The sequence below is a fragment of the Myotis daubentonii genome, chromosome 1 (genome assembly GCF_963259705.1).
Source record: "Myotis daubentonii chromosome 1, mMyoDau2.1, whole genome shotgun sequence".
Classification (NCBI taxonomy): domain Eukaryota; kingdom Metazoa; phylum Chordata; class Mammalia; order Chiroptera; family Vespertilionidae; genus Myotis; species Myotis daubentonii.
This window is the reverse complement of record NC_081840.1, coordinates 118070431-118095523: the sequence shown is the minus strand read 5'-3', so window position 1 is coordinate 118095523 and position 25093 is coordinate 118070431. Positions and strand designations below refer to the sequence as shown.

Sequence of the window (25093 nt, the reverse complement as noted above, 5' to 3'; positions counted from 1 at the left end):
AGAGATCAACCAAAGGACTTGTATGCATGCATATAAGCCTAACCAATGAACACAGACAACAGGGGTTGAGGACATGAGGAGGTGGGTAGTGGGGGTATAAGGACACATATGTAATACCTTAATAAAGAAATTAAAAGTCAAATAAAAGGCAAAAAAAAGATCAACACTCTTTAAAATCAAGCTTAAACAAACAAACTAAAACCCACCCAAAATAAATTTTTATATGTTAGTATTTCTACTAGATTTTAATTTAGTCATAGGAATGATACAAAGAGTTAAAATATTATGAAATATTTAGTAGTCCTGAGTAATTTTCCCATGCTATAGCTTTCCTTTATTTTCAGTAAAGAAAAATCTCTACAACAGAATGTCCACGTGGACCCATATTCTATGGCTTATATTACCTACAGTCTTGTGGCTAAATTATATAGGAAACAAGCACTTATTTTAAAACCTCCTCACACCAGATGGTAAACCTGATATTTCTGTCCATGATATGAACAAGCATAAAAAGATCTCATTACATTCTGTAAATAAAAAGTGCTCTTTTTTTTGCACTAAAATACTTTTATTATTGTTTTTTACTGTTTCACCTACAATAAATCAAGAGGGGCTAATAAAACAGGGTCGACAATGTTTTATAAACCTAGCAATAGAGCAGAAAGAAAGCATGTTTAAAAACAAAGATGTGTTTAAAATATCATGGCATTTGCCTTTGGAAATTCTCAGGGGAAATGTACATGCAAGTATGCATACATACACAATGCTTATTTTTTAAAGAGTTGTGGAAAATCCCATTACAATGGCATTGTTAGTTATTTGAAACATATGGGGAGAGACAGAATCCTGGCGTGTAGCAAGTCTGGAGGGTTCAGTATTGGAAGATGGAGGACATGCAGCGCCATTCAGTCAGGAGAACAGGTTTGGCAGGCAACAGTTGCTGCTGCTTCAACTGCCCTCTCCCAGCAGGTGTTGCTATGGTACAAGAATAGTCTCTGAGGGTTTCAACACAACACAAAGTGTAAGATGACAGGACAAAATAGAAACTCATTCTCTGAGTGGCATTCATATTTTCCCTGCTACACAAGCGACAAAGCCAGCTGCAAATAAACATGGGTTGGAGCTTGCTGCCTCATAAGCAGATCAGTGAATGGACCTTTGGCTAAGGCTGTTTGTGTAGCATTTGGTTAAGTTTATTTTTCAAGTATCTTGAATTGTTATGATCTTTACATTAGTTACTTTTCTAATTGAAGCTTATAATAAGATGTTTTTTAAATGATTAAAATAAATTTGTATTAACAAGGGAATTTTCTTCTAACCTTTTTGGGAAAAGATATGAAAGCATGCATTTTTCTGTTTTTAAGCTGACTTATTGTATATGTCTCTCATGCACTGAAATGCATAAATGAATGATGGTCACTGATTAAGCATATAAAGCTTACTTATATGTGAAAACTTATTTTTAAAAAATTAAATTAAAAAACAAACAAACAAAAAACATGAGCAAGTAGTTTAGCTTGCTAGTGATTCAAATTATATTAAAATTTTAGCAAGCTAGGAATCTGAACTGGACTGAGATTTCTGGAAGAAATATAAATTGCACGCCGAAACCGGTTTGGCTCAGTGGATAGAGCGTCGGCCTGTGGACTGAAGGGTCCCGGGTTCGATTCCGGTCAAGGGCATGTACCTGGGTTGCGGGCATATTCCCAGTAGGAGATGTGCAGGAGGCAGCTGATCGATGTTTCTCTCTCATCGATGTTTCTAACTCTCTATCTCTCTCCCTTCCTCTCTGTAAAAAATCAATAAAATATATTAAAAAAAAAAGAAATATAAATTGCAAAACAAGCACTTGCTTTTATTTTCTATAATAAGAATGGAAGTATTATAATAGTTAAAATTTGAAATAAGATGATAAGCTATTTAATTACTAAGATATTAGTAGGTCATTTGATGAAGGGATAATATATAATCATTTTTGAAAAATAGGGCATCGATTCCTCAACTTTGCGGTTAATCAAGTTCCATTTCACGTTTGGTATTTTTTTTAGATAATGCAGAGTTAAGCTGGAAAACAATGGTTATTTGAGTATAAGCAATTGATTAAGAATTTTACCTTTAAAGCTAAATACTGCTTCCTAAACAGCATCCTATATAATAAAGAGGTAATATGCAAATTGACCCTCATGCTCTCACAAGATGGCTGCCTATGACCAGGCCCACAGGGGGTTAGTGAGGGACAACCAAACAACTGGACAAGCAGCTGCATGGGGTGACCAGGCCAGCAGGAGGGTTAGTGAGGAACGACCAAACAACTGAACAAGCAGGCTGCGTGGGGCGACCAGGCTGGCAGGGGAGTTAGTGAGGGATGACCAAATGACTGAACAGCAGGCTGTGTGGGGCAACCAGGCCGGCGGGGGTCGGGGGACAGTTGGGGGCGACCAAGCCGGCAGAGGGGGGCAGTTGTGGGTGACCAGGTTTGTGGGGGGGGGCAGTAATGGGTGACCAGGCCAGTGGTCAGGCAGTTAGGAGTGACCAGGCCGACAGGGAGGGGGCAGTTTGGGGCAACCTGGCTGGCAGCAGGAGGCAGTTAGGGGTGAATAGGCAGGCAGGCAGGTGAGTGATTAGGAACCAGCGGTCCAGGATGGTGAGAGGGATGTCCGACTGCAGTCGGACATCCCCTAAGGGTCCCAGATTGGGGAGGGTGCAGGCTGGGCTGAGGGAACCCTGCCTCCCCCCCATGCACAAATTTCATGCTCTGGGCCTCTAGTATTATATAAAATAAAAATTATAAGCAGGAAATAGTCCCATAACTTAAAAGTTAGTTCAAAGATTCCCAAATTCCTGCAATTCTTATAGTCTATTACATATTTGTGTCCTTGACTGCTCACTCTAAAAAATGGTGCCATGATTGATCTAAATACATTTTTATGTGTTATCAATGCATTATCCCTTGAAATAATAGGAAACACTCTGAACGTAAAAACCAGAGGACCACATATATGAAAACTTACTCCTATGCTACAACTAATAGCTATTTATTTTAACACATTTTTTTGAGCCCCTTCAATAGGAAAATATGTTTAAAATTAGGGACAAGAGAGATAAATTAGGGCATTTACTACCTTCAAATATTATATTATACATTATGAAAATGGATAAATAGGGACAATTCTCAGTAAATGATCATGATCATTGTTAAATCAGAGGCCTTTCTTTAAAAAAAAATAGATATGAAGAATTTGGAAAGGTTGTAGGTGTACAAGGTTAGAAGTTTGACGTGGACTGAGAGCCCAACCTACTTACTAACTGTGCAATCTTGGATTATCTTAATCTGGTTTCTCATCTGCCAATAATAAAGAATGAGAATTTAAAGACAAACTGGTACAATATACATTAGAATGTACTGTATATTGTATAATATTTTGAGTTGCGTAATACACTTGTAAAAAGCAAGGCTCAGGTCAGGTAGTCTAGATTCAGATCATAGCTCCACCACCTACTGGCTGTGTGACCTTCCTATATCTCTCACTTTAAGTGAGTATAATTGTAACTACCTCAGATATTTTTAGGGTCAAATAGAATAATATACATAACATCTTGAGCATAAGGTCTAGCATGTAGTTATATGTTACTTATTATGTTTTCTTTCTTTTTCTTAATATATTTTTTATTGATTTTTTTACAGAGAGGACGGGAGAGGGATAGAGAGTTAGAAACATTGATGAGAGGGAAACATCAATCAGCTGCCTCCTGCACACTCCCTACTGGGGATGTGCTCGCAACCAAGGTACATGCCCTTGACCAGAATCGAACCTGGGACCCTTGAGTCCGAAGGCCGAGGCTCTATCTACTGAGCCAAACTGGTGAGGGCTTATGTTTTCTTTCTTATCAATGCTTTTTATCAGTATATCAAGAACTGTATTTTTTTGTTTTACATATATTTCTATATGAGGGCAAATATTTTGTTCTATTCATACCTGTGATGTCTCAAGTACTGAGCATGCATATGTATAAGCCAAAGAAATATTTTATAAATAACATAAATATATATTTACATATATAAATAAATTTCATTGCCATTGTCTGTTGTCTTAGAGACACATATGCATTTCAGATGAGGAAACTATTCAAAGAATATAATATTTTGGAAAGGATAGGAATGAACCTTTTTAATCTGAATAGTCCGAGGTATCCCCCAATGCCATGAAAGGAAAGAGGCTGCAGATTTCTGCCATAGAAATAATAATTGGGCTGGTGATTTTGGATATTATCATAAAATGGCACATAATACAGGTACCCCAGCTCTTGTGCTATTTCTATGAAGTAGTAAGGCTTAGGCATTCCTAAATACATCTATTCCTCCTGTGTGAGGATGGCGAATGTCAATTCTATTCATTTTCACAAAGGTCAGGCATTGCTAGGAAAACCATGGATCAGTAAGTTAAAAGGAGCTGTCAGATCATGTTAATTATGTGATTGCTTTCTTGTAGATGAAGGGATTCTAAATTAAAAGGAGGATAAGTTATAAATTATATATCAAATGCATTATGAAAGCATAGCCAATGAAAAGTGCTTTAAAGAAATGCACAAATTATTTTACTTTCTAGAGCAACTGTGGTCACAGTGGTAAACTCTTCAATGCAGAATGGCTAGAGAAATCAATTTACTTCTATAATAAAAAGGCCATTTGTCTCCTTGTACAATCTATGCGACATTGTTAGGCTTCTTATGAATGATCACTGGACAATGTCTGTGGTTTACAAATTCCCTAATTACACCACTGATTATGTATCACTGGATATGCCTTAGCCTGTGGGAACTGACACCACCACCATTTTAATAAACATTCGGACATAAAATGAAGCTGGCTCTTTCATGCTTTGTCAAGAGCAAAATGAAACAACCAGTGAACACAATGTTCCATCGACAAGTCAGGGGCACATGTTCTTTAGAGCAAATGAGTTTCAATTAACAGATTTGTTAGTAGATAACTGGTCAATTAAAAAAATAAGAGAAGGGTTTTCTTCTAATACATAAGGGCTTATTTAACAAATATTCTACCAATGTGTGACTGCATTTCATAATCCAATCCGCCAGTCTGCAGAAGTAGAGAATGTTATAATAAAAATATGGGCCTAATTTTAAAACCACATAAAAACTCACATAATGCCATTGATCGGAATGATACATCACTCATTCTGAGCTAATGTGTAACTGTGACTGGAGTTTGGTACCATTTTATTAATATGGTTTTACATTGCATTTTATTCCTAAGCAATGATATATCTGTTTAAATGTCGACTAAATATATTTTGTTTACAAATACTATTTATACAGACTTGGCAAAAGTGACCTTATCTTTCATTTATAGTGGACTGTAATTCATATTAAATGCATTTCAGATGCAGACATTTGAACTGCTTGTCATTTTGTCATTGCTACTTCACATATGTAAATTCCCAGTCTATTTCATATTGTGCATATAACCTCCTTTTAAAGTGCAATGATATGCTTCTCCTTTCACAGCTTTGTAATCTAGTCATTTTTACTGGTATATCATCTCTAAAATTTGGGAAATTCTGATATTTATAGCTGTAATGTACTTGAGAGGAGTACCAGTTCATTGTTTTCCTGCAAATCATTGTCATGTCCCCTCATCTAAAGGTTTCACTGATCCTAAGCTGCCTCTTACTGACTTTTACCCAACAAAACTTCCTAGGCTCCAATTCTGTAGTCAAAGAGGTAAGAAGGCAGCCACAATATGATTTGTGGTTTCTGAAATGGGTTTACTCGTCAAATTACATTTCTCACAGTATATCTCGGGAACCTGAAATCTCATTACTTGAACTCATTCCATTGAGAGGTTGTGTTTATATAAAGGACATGGGCTCTGCAGCCAGAATTGACCTATGTACAACACCATTTCACTACTTAGAAACTGAGAGGCCTAGGAAAGTTACTTATGCTTTCTAAAGCTCAAGTTTCTCATCTGTAAAATGGGTATTATCACAAATGTACCTACTTCAAATGGTGTCCTAAGGATTCAATGAAGTACTAATTGTAAAGTGTTTAGCCTAGCAACTGGAATATAATAAACAATAAAAACATCTCGATTATGCTTTTGTGTAAATAGGAATTCTACTTTATATGGTGTGCAATTTACTTTGAAATGCTTCACCATATGGTAATGCTTTGTTTCTTAAACTGGGTGTGGTTATATGTGTGTATTCTGTAAGCTGTGGGCTTATAATTCATGTGCATTTCTATGTTTTGGGCATGCTACTATAAAAGTATTTTTTTAAAAAACTTCACCAGAGACAATGTGATCTACATTTCTGTGCTGTAAGTTTTAATATATAACAGGAGTATCCCTCTACACCCCTCGGATGTGGTTAGGCAGCATTTTTTTAAATCCTCACCTGAGGACATGATTTTCATTGATTTTAGAGAGGGAGGGAAAGAGAGAGAGAGAGAGAGAGAGAGAGAGAGAGAGAGAGAGAGAGACCCATAGGCCCTCCCAGACCGAATCATATCTGCAATTTAGGAAAGTACCCTGACCTGGAGTTGAACCAGCCACCTGCCAGTGTACAGGTGACACGCTAACCAACAGCCACCCAGGCTTCACTGGTCAGGTAGCATTTTAAAGACAAACCGTGGGTCCACTCTGCTTAGGAAGCTAGGACAAAACAAGTATTGTTATATTGAGCTGCACTAAAGGATTTTTAATCTAGCTTAACTTTGATGAAATGAATGCTTTTCAAGTTATGTGCCTTTATGAAATTAGGGTAAATAAGGCCTTGCTCACTTTCATGAATGGGGTTTGTGACTGGCAAAAGGGTCTGAACCTACTAAAGCTCTTTGAAGTGCTGCTCTTGGACTAGGAGAGAGTGTTGTGCCTGACATCAAAAGAGAATGTGGTCACATGATTCAGCCATAATGTTACCTGAATCCTTTTTAGAGTATTTTAACACCTGCTTATAGTGATTTTTTTTTTTCATTTAAGGCCATTGTCGAAAGGTATAACTGAATATCAGGATCACCTGAGATAGTAAAGGGAAATATCCATTTAATATATGATGGTATAGCATTTTACAGCATTCTGCAAAATCTCATATTGGATTTGAAATCTGAGATTCTAAGCTTAAATCAGGATGTAGCTATCTTAATAATAAAAGGGTAATATGCTAATTAGACTAGAAGTCATTCCAGACATCCTTCCTGATGAAGCTGGGGCCAGAGTGAAGACAGCTGGGTTCCAGGTGCCTGCAGACAGCCGGGGGAAAGCCAGCCCGGGTCCGGGTGCCTGCTGGTGGCCAGAGGAGGGAAGCCTGGGTCCCAGAGGCGGAGGGAAGCCGGTGCCAGCAGCCAGGGGAAGGAAGGCCTACTCCTGCATGAATTTTTGTGCATTGGGCCCCGAGTAGGAAATAAACAAGTATCTAAGCTTTTGGGCCCACTTTCTTTCCTATAAAATAAAATGTTCTAGGTAATCTATAAAGTATCTCCAATACTTAAAAACTATGTCAATACTTGAGGCATTTATAAATCATTTTAAAATATCTTACAAAGTAGGAATTTGGGGATTTGTCAAATAATCTTTTATTTAAAACTAGATATTCAGAATTCATAAATATCCCAAACTATGCCAGAAAAATTCTAACTGTAATGATTTTCTAAATATACTTAATCTCTTTCTTAACCTCATTGAAATCCCACAATGAAGGATGAAAAATTGTCTATGAAAATTAATACGGCCCTTTTTATATTAAGATCTATTCATTTGAAAGCAAAATTTCTACTGTAATGGTGCTTCTAATTTATATTTTAGAGCTCTTGAAAGAAATTGCTTTGCTTTAAGACATTCCAAAATGTAAGATTAAACTTATATATTACAAATAAATTAAATCCCTATAACAATCATTCTATTTAATGCCGGAAAATCTAAGACTGAGATTTGGCTACTACATAGAGCAAAATGGTGTTCAAACTGTCAGTCTATGGCTCTAGTCTTCATGGCTACTTCTACTGATCTGTGTTCCTCAACTGAAGAGGTAGACTGGTAGTTTCATCTGTGAAAATAAAAATCTGAAGTATTATCATAATTATTTAAGTAGTAAATGTAATAGCACCTACCAAACCTTTGTCTTCTCCTGTAGCCAACAAATCCAGAATAAGTTTTGGTATTATAGTGTTAAATAATAAATCCTAATTTATAGTTCATTCTTAACTATAAATATGATGGGAGACATTTATCCTTCATTTAATGAATATATTTCTATGAGTCTTTCTTTAACTCTAATAAACTATTGCTAGTGTTTATAATTTTAAATGCAAATTATGGAACCAATTTTTACACTAGAGAAATCTATATTAAGTCATTTATATTCAAATAGTTTCCATATCCTCATTGTCTGCATTTATAAAAGGATAAAGGGTATAGGGAACATGAATTGGGCATCCTTTCTTATTTCTTATTGATCTGTTCTAATCTTAATTTTTTAATTGTTTTATTGCTTAAAGTATTACAAAGAGTATTACATATGTCTCCTCTTTTTCCCTGCCCTTGACAATCCCCTGGCCTCCCCTACCCCTCAGTGTCTTATGTCCATTGGTTATATTTATATGCATGCATACAAGTCCTTCGGTTGATCTCTTACCCCCTCTCCCGCCCCCGAACCCTCCCCGGTCTTCCCGCTGTAGTTTGACAGTCTGTTGGAGGCTGCTCTGACTCTGTATCTATTTTTGTTCATAAATTTGTAATGGTCTTTATTATCCATAAATGAGTGAGATCATGTGGTATTTTTCCTTCATTGACTGGCTTACTTCACTTAGCATAATGCTCTCCAGTTCCATCCATGCTGTTGCAAATGGTAAGAATCCCTTCTTTTTTACAGCAGCATAGTATTCCATCATGTAGATGTACCACAGTTCTCTAATCTATTCATCTACTGATGGGCACTTAGGCTGTTTCCAGATCTTAGCTATGGTGAATTGTGCTGCTATGAACATAGGGGTGCAGATATCCTTTCTGATTGGTGTTTCTGGTTTCCTGGGATATATTCCTAGAAGTGGGATCAAGGGGTCAAATGGGAGTTCCATTTTTAATTTTTTGAGGAAACTCCATACTGTCTTCCATAGTGGCTGCACCAGTCTGCATTCCCTAATCTTAATTTTATCTGGGAATTTCAAAAAGTGTTTAACTGCCAAGTGAAGAAAATCCTCAACACATGAATAGCTAATTAACCACTGTTAAACTATAACTTGTAAGGGGGAACCTTTGTTCAGATATTTTTTTGGGGAAAGGTTATTAAAGATGACAATTAAAGGAAAATTGAAAATCCAATGTTATTTCCATAACTACATTGATTCAGTTTTATGTGAGAAAATTCTAATATTTAAATATGATTAATATTTGAAATATTAATAGAAATAAGGAATTAATGTAATGCAGCCAAACTTTGTATTTATGCTTTCTCCCAAAATAAGTGGTGAAAATATTTATATCATTCTGCTTTTCAAAACAGCATAACTTACTGACTAGAACATCTAAACATGTTCCAAATATTCCCTCTCGCTCCTTTAAATAATCAATTTGAAAATAAATTAGTATGATTGGTTCTTTCTGTAAATCTCTCTCTTATTTTCTTTTGTTCTTTCTCCTTCTCTCCCACCCTCCCTCCCACTCTCCTTCAATTGTCAATCCTTTCACTTGAAGGAAATGAAGAGCTCATGTCCATTATCAAAATCCATGCATCAATATTAAAATATCTAGGACAAATATATTCCTCTTCATGCTGATGGAAAAGTACTGAATATCCCTCTTTTCCACAAAATTGAGGAGCTCTTTTTTTTAAAAAAAAATTTCATTGAGCACTCTTTTACCATTTTCTCTATGGTATCATCTTTTTTCCACCATCTCATTAGATATGTTTTTTTTTGTTTCATATTCTTTTCTTGAATAAGCTCATGCACATCTAATTACCACAGTTAGTTGTAAAGTCCATGTTTTATTTTTGGCCTTTCTTCCATTCATCAAAACCAATTTTCTAATTAGTCACCAAAAATAAAAAAATGTCTTACAAGCCCTCACCTATAACTAATGCCAAATCAATTTATCCTCTCAAACCTCTCCCACAACCTAAAATCTCTCACTCAGACAGAATGTTGCATCACCATAGTCTAGACAACAGAGGTAAAACATTTTGGAATGTAATAATCTGAACAATAAAGATTTAATTAAAAAAAATAAATAAATAAAAATTTTTGAAAACTTGAAAAAAAACATTTTGGAATGATAAAAGCATAGCATATTTTGAAAGAGATTGAAGAATTTATCTAAGCAAATAGTTTTTAACTGTGCAATTTAATACAGTGTGCACATGTATATGTTTGTGAATTGGAGTCAGAATCTTTTGTCCAAATATAACTTATGTATAAATATATATATATATACATATATATATATATACATATATATATATGTGTATATATATATATATATATATATATATATATTCTCTGATTGAAGTTGGAAGTGGGAAAAGAGGGTAAAAATCTCAACTATTTTTTTTATCTTTCCCCAGCAGTTCAAAGGCACTTAAGAATATTTAAAACACACACACACACACACACACACACAAAAAACCAAAACAATAAAAAATCACTAGTTATCATTGAAATAGTATTTGGAAATCAGTTACCAAGCTGATCCTTTTTTTCCATAGATTAAAAGTTGTGAGGTCCAACCAGACGCAAGGACTTAAAGCTTCTAAGGGGCAAATTTGGGCCTGGACCCAAGTGCAGGGCTCTACACCACATTGAGCTGCCTGGTGTCAGTGAGGCACTCTCTTAAATTTACTTGAGAACATTGGTCACTGACTTCACTGCCCCTTAATGGGAGAGGTTGTGAGAGTGCTTCAGCCCCTCATCTGATTCCTATCAATTTTCAGCTGAATAAATTGTTTCCATCCCAAACACACACTCCAATCTGCAGACTCTTTTTTGCTTAGGTTGCTTTTTTCACATTCTATTTCCACAGACTCTTCCTTAAAAATATTCCAAAGCTATAGTGGAGAGATAAGGAATCGAAGATGTAAAGAGGTGAACCAACTTCTTATATGAAGTTCATGAGTGAGTCTCGTGTTTTTCTTTACTTTTTTTTAAAATATATTTTTATTGATTTCAGAGAGGAAGGGAAAGGGAGAGAGAGATAGAAACATCAATGATGAGAGAGACTCTTTGATCAGCTGCCTCCTGCATGTCCCCTACTGGGGATGGAGCCCGCAACCCGGGCAAGTGCTCTGACGGGAATTGAACAGTGACCTCATGGTTCATAGGTTAAGGCTCAACCACTGAGCCACATAGACTGGGCCTCATGTTTTTCTTATTCACTGAGCCTTCTGCATCTTTTACTCTCTCACATGACACATCCATAAAAGATGGCTTATCCTTACGGCCTTATTACTACTCAACACAACTTTTCAGCTTTCTCTCTCATATTATCTCTAAATGACTCCCTGAACACCTCCTGACAATGCAAACAAAGGTAATCTGCATAGTTGGGAACACAGAGGAAAAGTTTTCTTTGCCCAGTTGATTGACTGTGAAGACTGGAATGCCTTTTGAAGCTCTCTTTTATTCGCCACCATTTTCCCCCTAATTGTCTTTTTGGAACTCTGAAGATTCATCCAATAAATAGCCCCCCTCCTCAATACACCAACCTGATCATATTGCTCCCTTGGTAAAATTAATTGGTCATTATTGATTATATGAATGAGATGTAACTACATTAATTTTTTTCTAAAATCTAGTGACATATAATTCTCACTTCAAATCCTAGTCAGATGCCACCAGCTCTATGGGACACATGCTGACCAGATTCAATAATTTCATCCTATATGCTTCCGTATCACACTGACAATTTATAATGCAAACTATCTACTATTCGTTTTTCAAGTATATTTCAAATGGAATATAAAATCCATTATGAATTGGGCACTATGCATTTTTATTTCTTTCTATATCCCCTTTCATGTAGTAGTTGTTGAATAAATATTTTCTGTGAATTGAATGTGTATTATATTTAATGAATTAATCCCAAAATTTTGGGTGACAGCTATACTAATTTCTCTTTGCTATATAAGAACTCTTGGCATTATTCTTACTTGCACTATCAGTTAACCTTGCTTCTCAAATCTAAATTTCCAGATTTAAATCCAAATTTAAATTTAAATTAGGGCTGAGAACTTGTGAAATAAAAATCAGATCTACCAAATAATAAAATACAAATAATACCAATGATGTGTTCTGCAAATACTATCTTTATTTCTTGTGGTGGATTTTCTGTCTTCATTAAGAAAACTTCAGAAATTTCAGGTCTTTTTAAACTGTTCCCATCTGATCCATCACACCTTTATTTTGTGTAACTTTAGCAAGTTCTCTCTTAGTTATTTAGCACCTTCTAATATGGCACTTGATAAGCCTTCTGAAAGTATATCTACCCTAAAAATATTCAAGCATGGATTTTTTTTTTTACTATTTTAATGGTTGCTATTAAAGACAACAGGGGACAGAACAAGCTCCAAACACCACAACCTCCATCAACACTACCTGAAGCTAAATGATGGCAATAATACAAGAATGATACTTGGCATGAACAACTGACATTTTCTCAAACCTACTTAAGTATGAGTAAAAACACCTTTAGAAAACTTTGCTATTTCTGCTATTTTTCTTTCATGACTTTAAATAATCTGAATAAAAACTACATTACTTATTCAAACACAGATTCCATACAAGTCACCTATCCACTCCGAACATTTCCGGATGGTTGCCTTTACACGTCTCCTTTGTAGAAAATCTCCTTCGGTCACTGAATATTACAAAAGTAACACAAGTGAGCAGAAGAAATAATTGTGAATTATTAAATAATTGTAAAAATAAAAACATAATTTATGTACTAAACCAATTTTCAAACAGGCAATGTTAAGCATGAAATATTCCTGGTACGCTTTTATATAACTATGACTTTATATAACCATGCCTACCATATAGGCTAACATTGACACCCTCCTTTACTGAAAGCACAAATAAAATGAATTAAGTAGCTCTATAAAATGCCTAGCCCAATAATTATTAAGGAACGCTCTGTACATGGTCAATAAAAATAGTATTTTCAGTTCAGTGTCTCTCAGGGAAATTTACTAAGCACAGTAGCTATTAAAGACTCTAAGGACCAAGGTGAAGGTACCTGTCAACGCATTTAGTTCAGGTCCCAGAGCTGTAGGTGAAGAGGGAAGCCTATGAACAGAAAGTGGGAAAGGCTGTAGAAGAAATAACTCACTGTGTTTTAGGGTGACGGTCTCCCTCTGACACACTGCGAAAACCATTAAGCTTCTTCCTGGCCCAAATCAAGGACAATTATTGCACCCCTTCCAATAAGCTCCAAACTGAACTGAGAAGTCTCAGCAGTTAGAGGAAACCCAGTCTGTAATAAACTAGTCCTGCCTGAGGCCAGTGCACACAAAAGTAGCCATTCGGGCAAGAGGAAAGTTACTCGATAACCAGGAGACTCTCAAGTTCAGAGTGTATCTCAATTTTTTAAAGTTGTACTTTTCATTGTCTCCTCAGATATTAAATTTAAAATATATATGGGGTGGGCAAAAGTAGGCTTACAGTTGTGAATATGTGAAACAGTTTATTCTTGTATTATTTATTAATTATTGTACTATTTATTTGTATTACAACTGAAAACTTACTTTACCCACCCCATTATATAGAAACAGAGGCAAAAGATAGCTGAAAGTGTTCAAAGCAGAATAGAGAGAGCAGCAAGAAAATCTTGTATGTTAGGAATGAGACTTTAGCAATTGCAAAGTAATCACAGGAATCCTTGCAGCATAATCACCCTTGCAGACAATGGTCAGCAAAAATACAAGGTTCCCCCAAAGTCATAAATAAATATAGAATAAGGAAAACTTTAGAATTTTGCCTGTATTTATAGAAAATATATTAATAGACATATAACAGTTATATGTGGCTTTACCTTAATTTCCCAGTAAGTCCATAGAGTTCAGATTTGTCATTAATTTATTTCTTAATAGGGTTTCACTATGGCCTGTGGGCAAAATATGGCCTATCACCTGTTTCAGTAATTAAAGTTTTATTGGACAAAGCAATTCCTATTAATTTTATTGTCTGTGGTAACTTTCCTACTATAATAACAAAGCAGAATAGTTTTGACAGAAACTACATAAACTATGATGCAAAAATATTTACTATCTGGCCCTTCATAGATTGCTGACCTCTGTTCTCCATTAAATTGGAGGTCATGGATTTAACCTCACATTTTTGGAGTCAAGGGAGAAAAGTTTTTTGTGTCTAGTTACTCGGGAATTCAATTACATGACTTTTACTACATAGAAGCTTCCTCTGATCAAAGCATTGTCAGGTCTTACCAGTACATGTTTTAGTCTCACTTATGACTTCTCCTTACATAAAATGACCTATCATTCTCCATAGTCATCTACTGGCTTAAATTTTAGCAGAATTTCATTAGTTTCTATTCTTCCTTAACTAGAAAAGGGTAAAATGTAAATCCAATGGCATGGACATAATAATTTTTCTTTTGCCCTCTGTCCATCACATGTTCTTATTAATTGTGTGCCACAGGCCCATGTTATCAAGAACTTTCATTTCACAAATGTGAATACTTGTACAGACATTTACTATCATAAGTGTAGTAACCAGCCAGGTAGTCAGCAGCAAAGCTCAAATTTCAAGCTAATCTCTCCATCGGTCACCTCCATGCACATATCCTTATGGTTTCACCTCTGGTTTAATCCTCTAAATCTAGCTTAATTTTCTGTTATATAAAATGCGTGTGTACTCTAACAAGGTAGGAAGATGTTATCACATTGGTATATCACATTGGTATTGAGCCCTCTGGTATAGCTGCCCACCAGATATCTTACCACAGGAATTCCACAGATCTCCATTCTCACTGTTTACATGTCTTAGACATAATGTAGATGCTTCTGAGTTTACCGTAAACCTACAAGCCTGTCAGGTCACGCAAAGGAGCACACGCAAACGAACAAGCACCCCTGGACTTGGCCATAAAAAGACACTGGAAGAAGCAGTGGAGCATTTTTCAGCAAGCCTTCTGAATATTAAAAGTCTGCTATAACATTTATATTTATGTAAATGATAACAACTGAGTGACACTATTTTAAGGGTTGATTTTCACTTTTGTCAAAATTTTAGGCTAAAATTCACATGCCTGTTTCAGCAAGTATGTGGAGAATTTTCATGTTACAAAATTGAATTGTAACAATTATACGTAATTTTAACTGATAAATTTACAACAAATGTGTTTTTAGTTATTTGCTGTCTAGCTAGATAAAAATCTAGCTTAAGAAATGATAATGAAAACACTGAAGTAAATCAATATACCTTGCTTATATTGATATTAATTAATATTAACCCTACAGTAAAAGCAAGAAATAAAGAATCATGTAACATTCTGGAAAGTTTCCTCATACTATGTTTTGCCTAATGGGCCCTCTCTTCACTGTCACTATCACAGTGCTATTTCTATCAAGATTTGACTCAAATGTCATTTTTCTGTGAAACTTTCCTGTGACCACATTGACAAAAGCATTCACAATTCCTACAAAAGCCTGATGAAACTTTAATAACAGCTTCCATCCCACTATATGCTGTGCTTTATTTCTAAGTCATCTGACCACTAAATAATTTGATAACTTAGATCATATGCTCTTTAAGGACAAGGCCTCTTTTTCTGTCACCATATGACACAGAGCCAGGTACAGAGCAGTAACGCAATAAAATAATTACAGGAAACAAATTTTAAAATGACAAGACAATAAATGATCACAGTAAACAATTTGAATGAGTACAGAATTAGGAGGAAAATGCTTCTATTGTTGAATTAGTGTGAAAATAAGACATAATTTATCATTACATATATCATAGTTTTTATTATTCAATCAAATGCATGAGGCAAACTCCCATATAGGCTCTTTCTACAAAGTTTTTCTAAAATCAAATCATAGTTTCTTAAATATACTAGTAATTATGTAACTTAGAATTTACCTTCCTGATATATTTCATATTCAATTTTAAGAGTCCTCAAAAACATGTCTAGAGCTGTAGCTCATCATTTAAGAAAATGGTTTTCAAACTGTATTAGGCAGAAGTCCTTCTGCTATCTGATCCTTATCTTTATACGTTTCATATATGTCTCTTAAACAGTAACAATTAGGATTCAATGTAAGATTTTGTATGGAAAACAGTTGATAAATTTTTTTAATATTTAAAACATCACCCAAGAGTAGCTTACATTTACCATAAAGAAAATATTTAACACATAAGAAAACCTCTGAAGATTTTATCAATTCTAAATTCCCTAAAATAATAATAGTAAAACCAAAACATCTGAGATTTAAGAAGCCCCCACATATTTACTTATGTCTTAACAGTAGTACACATTCTTCTCTTTGACTTCACTCACCAATTTGTGGTAATTTCTTCCGAATCCTATATGGTTCATAGAATTGATATCATCCAAGATTTTCTCCATATGCTATACAGCTTGTCCATGCAAGCTCTATCTCCAGGAACATCTCTATATGTTATATTAAAGTACTACTTTAAGTGTCGTCTTCTTTTATGTGGGTATAAAAATAATTTTTATTGATATCAATTAAATCAATCAATCTCAGATGTACAGATCTTTATACTATACTGTGGTATTCCACTGTATTGTAAGCAAAATGGAACACCAAAGCCAGTTTCAGCATGAAGATAGAATATGTCACCATCTTCAGTGACTCATCCTTTAGGTTAAACATCAACTTTTTCAGGACTCCTCTATCAAACTGCAATCCCATGTGCTGGCCAGTCCCATGAGCATGTCACTGTGCAGTCACTCTTAGAAGGGCCCTGTGCTTGCTTTAATGCTCTCATGTTGCCATCACGAAATTCTTATCAAGTTCTGAACAAGGGACCCAATTTTTATTTTACTGGACACCACAAATAAGGGAGCCACACCTGCTGATGAGAGTGAGACTACATGAAACCATAATATTAATTGGTCAAGTGAATAATTTCTTAAAATCAGTAGGAAATTTCAGCAAGAGCATGAAAAGAGATATCAAATGCCTCTCTTGCTGGGGTAATAGGAGGAGGAAAGAAAATATAAAAGGAAAGTTATATTTACAGATTAGCTCAACTCTTCAGTTAATAATTATTTACTGAGTATCTACTAAATATCATGTATTGTACCAGATGCTGAGATTACAGTGAACAATGCTGTTAAGTCCCTACATTGATGGAGGATTTTACTCTAGAAAAGAGACAGATAATAACCAGGTCTGTCTGTGGTGGTGGGGACAGCAAAGGGCAGTGTGTTGGAGGGGGACTTAATATATCTACTTGATCTCTAGTATTCTAAACCTTTGGTAATCAGACCAAATGATAACAGTTAAGAAACTTTAACTATAACAAGTAATTTTTTATTATTATCAAGAGACAATTCTTGAGTATTTTCTGCTTTTATGATTATCTTTTGTCATTTTCCTTTTAGGATTTTTGAAAATTTCCTGAATCACTGCTGGTTATCTTCACCACTTTGTAATTTACAATATACAGTTTCAAATAGAAAATATTACATATATTTAGAAATGAAAGTTAGGGCTCATTTTTGTGAATAACTATATAATGCTCCTTTCTTTTCTCCGTCCTGTGCTCCCTCTTGTGTATACATTTAACTGTATAAGAACTGTTTTCCACCTGACGAGTCTTGTTAAATAGAAGCTAGGTTTGTGTCACTGATTTTACAAAAGCAATAAAACAAGACAAACAACCAACAACACAAAGCAATGCTTATAATTAAATGTACATAAATTCTGTAAAACTGACCCTTACAAACAAGGACAATGATCTTGGATCTTACAGAATTATTCTTACTTTATGGGAAAAACCATATGTGAGATATCACCTAGGCCCTAGGGCAGTGATGGCGAACCTTTTGAGCTCGGCGTGTCAGCATTTTGAAAAACCCTAACTTAACTCTGGTGCCGTGTCACATTTAGAAATTTTTTGATATTTGCAACCATAGTAAAACACTTATATTTTTAATATTTATTTTATATATTTAAATGCCATTTAACAAAGAAAAATCAACCAAAAAAATGAGTTCGCGTGTCATCTCTGACATGCTTGTCATAGGTTCGCCATCACTGCCCTAGGGCAATGATGTAGGCAAGTAATGGCTCTTTGCTGATTTAATGACTACATACAAATAATGACTGACTGAATGTATCAACAGCTTTCCATTAGATATCCTAAATTGAGTCCATCCCCTAGTGCTAGCACCAACTTTGAAAGATTAAAAAAAATAGTTATTGTTGTTATTGTTTATATAGAAAAGGACACTTGCCGCCCCCCCCCCCCAAATTTTTCCCATCACTCTGACTACCATTTATATTAATTGAGGCTGATAAAAATCAAATATCCCTTAGAAATAATGCAGAGTGGTGAAAAGTAAGAACATTTGGTCAGTCTAAAGTTGGATGTATATTCCTCAAGGAGTAAAATCAATCCAGTATAAACTGCAATTTGGAACCATGAGAAAAACAAAACAAAACAAAAAACCCACACAGGTCAGTCTGATCCCACACAAGAGTCAAAAAGCTTCCTGACTAGAAAAGAAGACTATTGAAATTTCCTCAAGACAGAGTATGTCTGCTAACTACAGTTGTGTTCTCTTTACAGCACATATCATTCACCCTAAGGTCATCTAAAAATCTTACAATTCAATCTGGTAACAGGTTGGCAAAACAAACAAAGCTACTTTGGAATTCTCCACATACATACTGACTGCAGTTCATGGAATCACAAGGCTTTCAAACGTCCAGAGAGTTAAGTTACTGTGTCCTCCTGTACAAAAGCCATTTAATTTTCCTCATGTGCAGATGTGCATTTAATTGAGAGAAATTTGATAACATGTTTTCATTTTTAACCCCCCAAAGAAGGACTTGCATTCCAGAATAATTTTATATTTAATCATTCTCACTGTGAAGAGATTCTATCATAAGGTTCTTTGGAAAGTCACATCTGATACAACTTTAACATCTTTATCTTTGGTATTTGTTGGTGGAAAATAGATTTGTTACATATCTTGTATTTGAATACTCAAATTCCTCTCAGTATTTTCTTCCTAGGACCCAATAGTTTCCATTAGTTTAAAATTTATTAAAAAAATGCCTTAACTCTAGACATTTCTTGTTTAAATTTATTAATGTGCTTTCAGAGTGCAATAAAGGTTTCTCATTAATGAAATAAAAATAAAATGATACAAACAAATGGCTATTATTTAACCTAGAAGCCTACATCTATCAAAGCCAGTGCTATTAATTTTATTTGCATTATGTCTATAAAATTTCATGTAAATCTAACATGAAATTAACATGATATTTATTGGTAATTCAGAAGGTTAGAATTTGTTTTTAGGAAGCTTTAAAAAATAAGATAGTTCATAGGCTGAAGCTATTTCATCTGCTAAAGGTAAGGAAATTATTCTCAACATGAACATCTTTGGTATCATAAATATGCTTACCTGTGCTGCTGGATATGTTAACATCGATACTGATATCAGCTATTCCTCCTCCCTTCAGAGATGCTACACATGTGTATGTCCCAAAATCCGTGAATTTCAAATCAATGATGTCCAAGTTTGTTGTTCCTGGAGACACATCTGGATCAGTCTGTGTAATAACCATCCGTTCAGAGCTTCGTAGTGGACGGCCGTTTTTAAACCAACTAAATGTCAACTCCTCAGAAGGAACGGCTTCTACTTGGCAAGATATTTTCACCTCACGCCCAATCTGGATGTTGTCATCTTTGTGATAAGGATCTGGTGTGATCCAAAACCGTCCCTTTTTTAATGCTAAAACATAAAAATTCCATAAATAGTGTTACTTTCACAATGCTAGGGATTTCATTCACTCTAGCTAATTATCTCTGGGCTGAAATAAAGTAAATAAATAAATTATACATATATATATGTGTGTGTGTGTATATATAAACATATATATATATATACACACACACACACACACATATATATATATACCTTGATTATTTTCAATTAATGTACATATCAATAAAACTTATATAATCTAGAAGTAATCTAAAGACCTAATTCACTTAGAGACTTTAAACCATTCAATCATTCAATCTGGTAACAGGCTGGCAAAACAAGCAAAGCTACTTTGGGATTCTCCACATACACACTGATTTCAGTTCTTGGAATCACAAGGCTCTCAAATATCAATTGGATAATATTTCCCAGTGATGGGAAAATGCTTTAAATCTGTACATGATACATAAACACCGTTGCTATTGAACTTTGAACAATGTAATCTGTTTAGATAAAGTCATGATGAATTAGAGTTTAAAATAATAATATTTAATAAGCTAATTCATTACTTATCTCATCCCTCAATTATGAAACTTTGTAAACAACTCAAATATTGCACAAATGTCACATTAAAGAAAATTTTCTAAAGTTGAATCTACATGCTGACTAAAACTAGATTTGTAAGAATTAAGTCAGTTCACAACATGAAGCATTTTCATATATTGAAATAACCTGAGTTAAAAAGGAATTTTTTTCCAAAACATCGCTGTCACTGCTCTCTTCCACCTTACATAGATGTTTTCTTGTTGAAACTGTTTGCTGAGTCTCTTGTGCACGTGACCAAAAGAACCTTGGCAGGGGGCTTGGAAGGCCCGCTGTGTTTGTATCCCTACGGCAGTGCTTTCTGGGGCAACTCCAGTGCTGTTCTCACAGCCTGGGTCAGTAGTGATGACTACCAAGGGCTTCTGGAGGAGATCTATTGGTTTCCTGAGTGCTCCAGTTCTGAACTTTGAGTTACACTAGGGACACAATAAGGAATACAGTTTGCTCTTTTTTATGGCAGTGGTTCTCTTCTGCACACACTTTTCTCTTTTCAAATATCCTACCCATTTCCCTCTCTCTTAACATCATCATCTATATATGATGATATGAAGCACATGCAGTGAAAAATGATTATCAGAATAATAATTTTTTATTTACTTTAACCAATAAACCTAACTATATAATGACAATGGTAAAAATGATGTGAATTTAGAGAACCTGTGGCTTTGGCTCAATGGAAAGAGCATCGCCCTGTGAACTGAAGTATCCTGGGTTTGATTCCTGTCAAGGGCATGTACCTTGGTTGCAGGTCTATCCCCAGCCCTGGTCAGGATGTGTGTGAAGGCAACCAATCGATGTGTCTCTCTCACATAGATATTTCTCTCTATTTCCCTTCCACTCTCTAAAAATCAGTGAAAAAATATCCTTAGGTGAGAATTAACAACAACAATGACAAAAAAGAGAACCTGCAAATAATGGAGGCCTTCTAATTGTATTTTGGGATACCTTTCCTGAATTTAACTAGATTTTTCTCAGTTGGTCTAATAAAGGCCTGGAAACACCATGGAAATCTATAAAACCATAAAAGAATGCACTGAGGATTAATACACTTTTTAAATCTTAGAAATATTTGCTTTTAACATTATTTACTCTAGAGTCCCAAATGTTTTATCTGCTTTCTTGTTTACATCTTAATGAGAAATAAACAAACATCAAAAATAATCTTTCTTTCTTTCTTTCTTTCTTTCTTTCTTTCTTTCTTTCTTTCTTTCTTTCTTTCTTTCTTTCTTTCTTTTTCTTTCTTTTCTTTCCTTTTTGTCTTGCTTGTTTGCTTGCTTTCTTTTTGTTCAAAAGATATGTATAGAGTTCCTGTTTAAGAATAGACATTAGGCAAGGCACTTACTACATGCGACAAATAAACATAACCCTGTCCCTCACATATTGCAAATTATGTACTCACAGATTATAGTCCAATTTATCTGCCTAACATTTATGATACTTATGTCAAGAAACACTACATACTGCATGATGTGAAATGTTTTATAAGTGTGAATAAGTTTGAATCTCAGAGAGGCATCCACCAAAATATTCTTTACTGCCGGGGTCCAACCCCAGCAGGTCCAGGGGTTCCCAAAGGCGTAGACGGAGTCGGCGAAGAAGGAATGACATGGAGACAGCGTTCAGTTGATCAGCAGTCTAGCCAGGATCTCCAGCCAAGTTCTGGTCTCGATCTCCAGAGAGGTTCTGCTTAGGATCTCCAGCCAGGTTCTGTGTCCATGTTCTCTTGCTAGGTTCTCCAGCCATGTTCAGTCACCAGGTTCTAGTCAGGTTCTCTTGCCAATTTCTGTAGTCAGGTTCAGTCCAGGATCTTTTGCCATGTTCTCTTGCTAGGTTCTGTCTCTAGGTTCTGAGGCCAGTTTCTATCCAAGATCTTTTGCCATGTTCTCTCCAGCGAAGTTCTTCTGTCTCTAGAGAACGTTCTGTGTAGGTTCTGTGCCTAGGTTCTGAGTGTAGGTTCTGTGTTCTGAGTTCTGTCTTTTTCTGTCTTGTTACATCTGTATTTATACCAGTTGATTCAATCCTATCAATCTCTATTACAAAGGTTAGGGCGTTTCTTATCGCCATTCCAGGGAGTAAAGATTATGTAGCTTAAGCATGATTGTTTGTAGTTAAAGTGATTAATTACCCGCCTGGCACTTAGTTAAGAGGTTTTATTCCCTCCCTAACTTCAGGGGAAAATCCCTACCTGGGGAAACAACCTTTCTCAGAGACCTTGGTTAAAACACATAGTGCCAAGAAGGTGAGCAAACATATTAAGAACAGTATGCCGTATATGCCAGGTCCCTTGAAACAGCAAGCATGGACCAGCTCCCGGCACTTTACAAAATGAACAAAGCTTCAGTCTTAATGAAAACACCAAAAGACAAATATTTAAATCATATTGTCATATTGTTTGTTTCCACAATAAAATACAATTTATGAACCTTAGTTGTTCCTAATCATGTCTTTATTAGTAAATGGCTCTAGGATAAAATTAGGAGAAATTATTGCAGTATATTATCTACAGTCATATATTTATATTTTAATAGGCACTAAAATATGATTTTTAGTAGAAAGGGAAATGTGCTAAAATATCTATATCTGGCTACTATATTTGGTGTATAATATTGTGCATATATAATTCAAATGTAATTGAAGTTCTATAGCACATAGAATATCCTTTTTTAAAAAATGATTTTAGGGAGAAGAAGGGAGAGAAAGAGAGAGAAACAGAAATGTGAGAGAAACATCAATCAGTTGCCTCCCACATGTGTCAGGGCAGTAGGGATCCAACCTGAAACCTGGACATGTGCCCTGACCAGGAATCAAAACCCATCACCTTTTGGTGTAGGGGAGACACTCCAACCAATGGAACCATCCAGCCAGGCAGATTATCTTTCTTCTTTTAAAAAGAGATCTAAAAGCAGTATTTCAAGGAACATTTACTCTGGTTAGCATTATAACATTAAAATGGAGAGTTTCCTTTGATTTGGTAAAAAACTTTTCTATCCTGTTTCTATAGAGAAGTGATAGACCTACATAAAAATTTTAAACAAGCAATTCATTATTTTTAAAGTTAAAAAAAATCTATGCTAATTTAACAATTGCTTCATTTGCCAGCATATTTAGAATAAATTTAATTCAAAGTTATGTGTCAGCTGCCATGTAACTACACAATAAAAAACCCTGAAATTTCCATTGTTGACTAATATTGATTTACTAGGCAGTTATGTTTTCTAGCCCTATTTTAGGCATAGTGACATATTAAGGTGATACTGACATTGAGAAACCTGGAAACTCATCACACAAATTCGGTTTAAACTATTAAACAATTCAAAGCATAAAATTAATAGAAAACATAAAATTAATATCAATATTTTGTATTATGGACTGTCTTATTCATAAAAATAACTGTAAATTCAAAGTAAAAATATTAAAATTACAAATCTAATAATCAATCAATGAATAAAATTAAGTATGATTTAATTATATTTTTATAGGAAGCAATATAATCAAGTGAGCTTTAAAGAATGAACTCATTTGTTGATCTCAGAGTCAGATAATTTTATAATTCGGCCAAAGACAATCATCTTAGTCTTTCAAATGACAGATTCTAAAGGGGAAGAGGGACAAATGCGTCCTGCAAGTGATCAAGGAAGCTCAGAATAAGCAGCACGGATGCTTTGCCGGGATAACCATCTTGTGCAGCTTGTTTTGTGCTATCCCATAATAAGCTATCCAGTTTTGCATACAGAATAGGAACATTCTAAGGGAGGGGGGCATGTGCTGCTTGTGTGAGTGTACCTATCCATAGTAACAGAGGACAGTTAAAATTATTTTCTAATTTATTTTGGCTGTTCAGAAAACTAAGAGCATAACTCTGTAAACTAGGCACAGATACATTAAGAACTTGAAACCTAATACTAGTTTTTCATTTCCATGTGACCCAATATGGGCAATCTATTTTTTTGGGTCAAGTGCGCCAATTATAAAAATCGGGGGTTATAGTATTAGGCTCCCTCTGTGACCATCGTGAGAAATAGCTTATTAGCAGTAGTGTAGAGCTTTGAAAATATAAAGTGTTTAATATAGTTAATCAACTGGGAAGCAGGTTCCTTCATTTATAATTAAACATTCTCTTTTTCAGTGAACAATTTATAGTAGTTCATGCAATGTTAATTTAAAGCCATTTCCTACTACCAGTTAAGATTTCAAATGCTTAAAATCAAGCTGTGATTAATCCCAGAGTATAACAGAAGTACAATAGTATATAACAAGACTACAGAATTAAAGAACTTCCATGGAAAAGAGAGGAGAAATCCCTTTCCCCAAATGCAATTTCTTAGTTTGAATATTGAAAATCCCCTAACACCAGCCTGAGAGAACATTAGATTTAGCTTAATGTGTCATAAATTGTGATAGATGGACCTCAAAAGGTACTTGGTTAGTCTGGCAAAGTATGTAAAGAATTGGCATCACACTGAGCCTCTGTTCTGGATAATCAATTTAGAAAACATTGCAATATAACCTATAGCCCCATTTTTTTTAATAATGGGAAACTGAATGCAA

General features: G+C 35.0%; 1 protein-coding gene across 1 annotated transcript in view; it reads right to left on the bottom strand.

Annotated features, from left to right (window-relative positions):
• Positions 1-25093, bottom strand: part of MDGA2 (MAM domain containing glycosylphosphatidylinositol anchor 2) — a 951352-nt gene that overhangs the window by 230768 nt on the left and 695491 nt on the right. Inside the window, 1 exon segment of the mRNA XM_059659042.1 lies at positions 19640-19969. Within this exon segment, the coding sequence (XP_059515025.1) occupies positions 19640-19969 (330 nt within the window).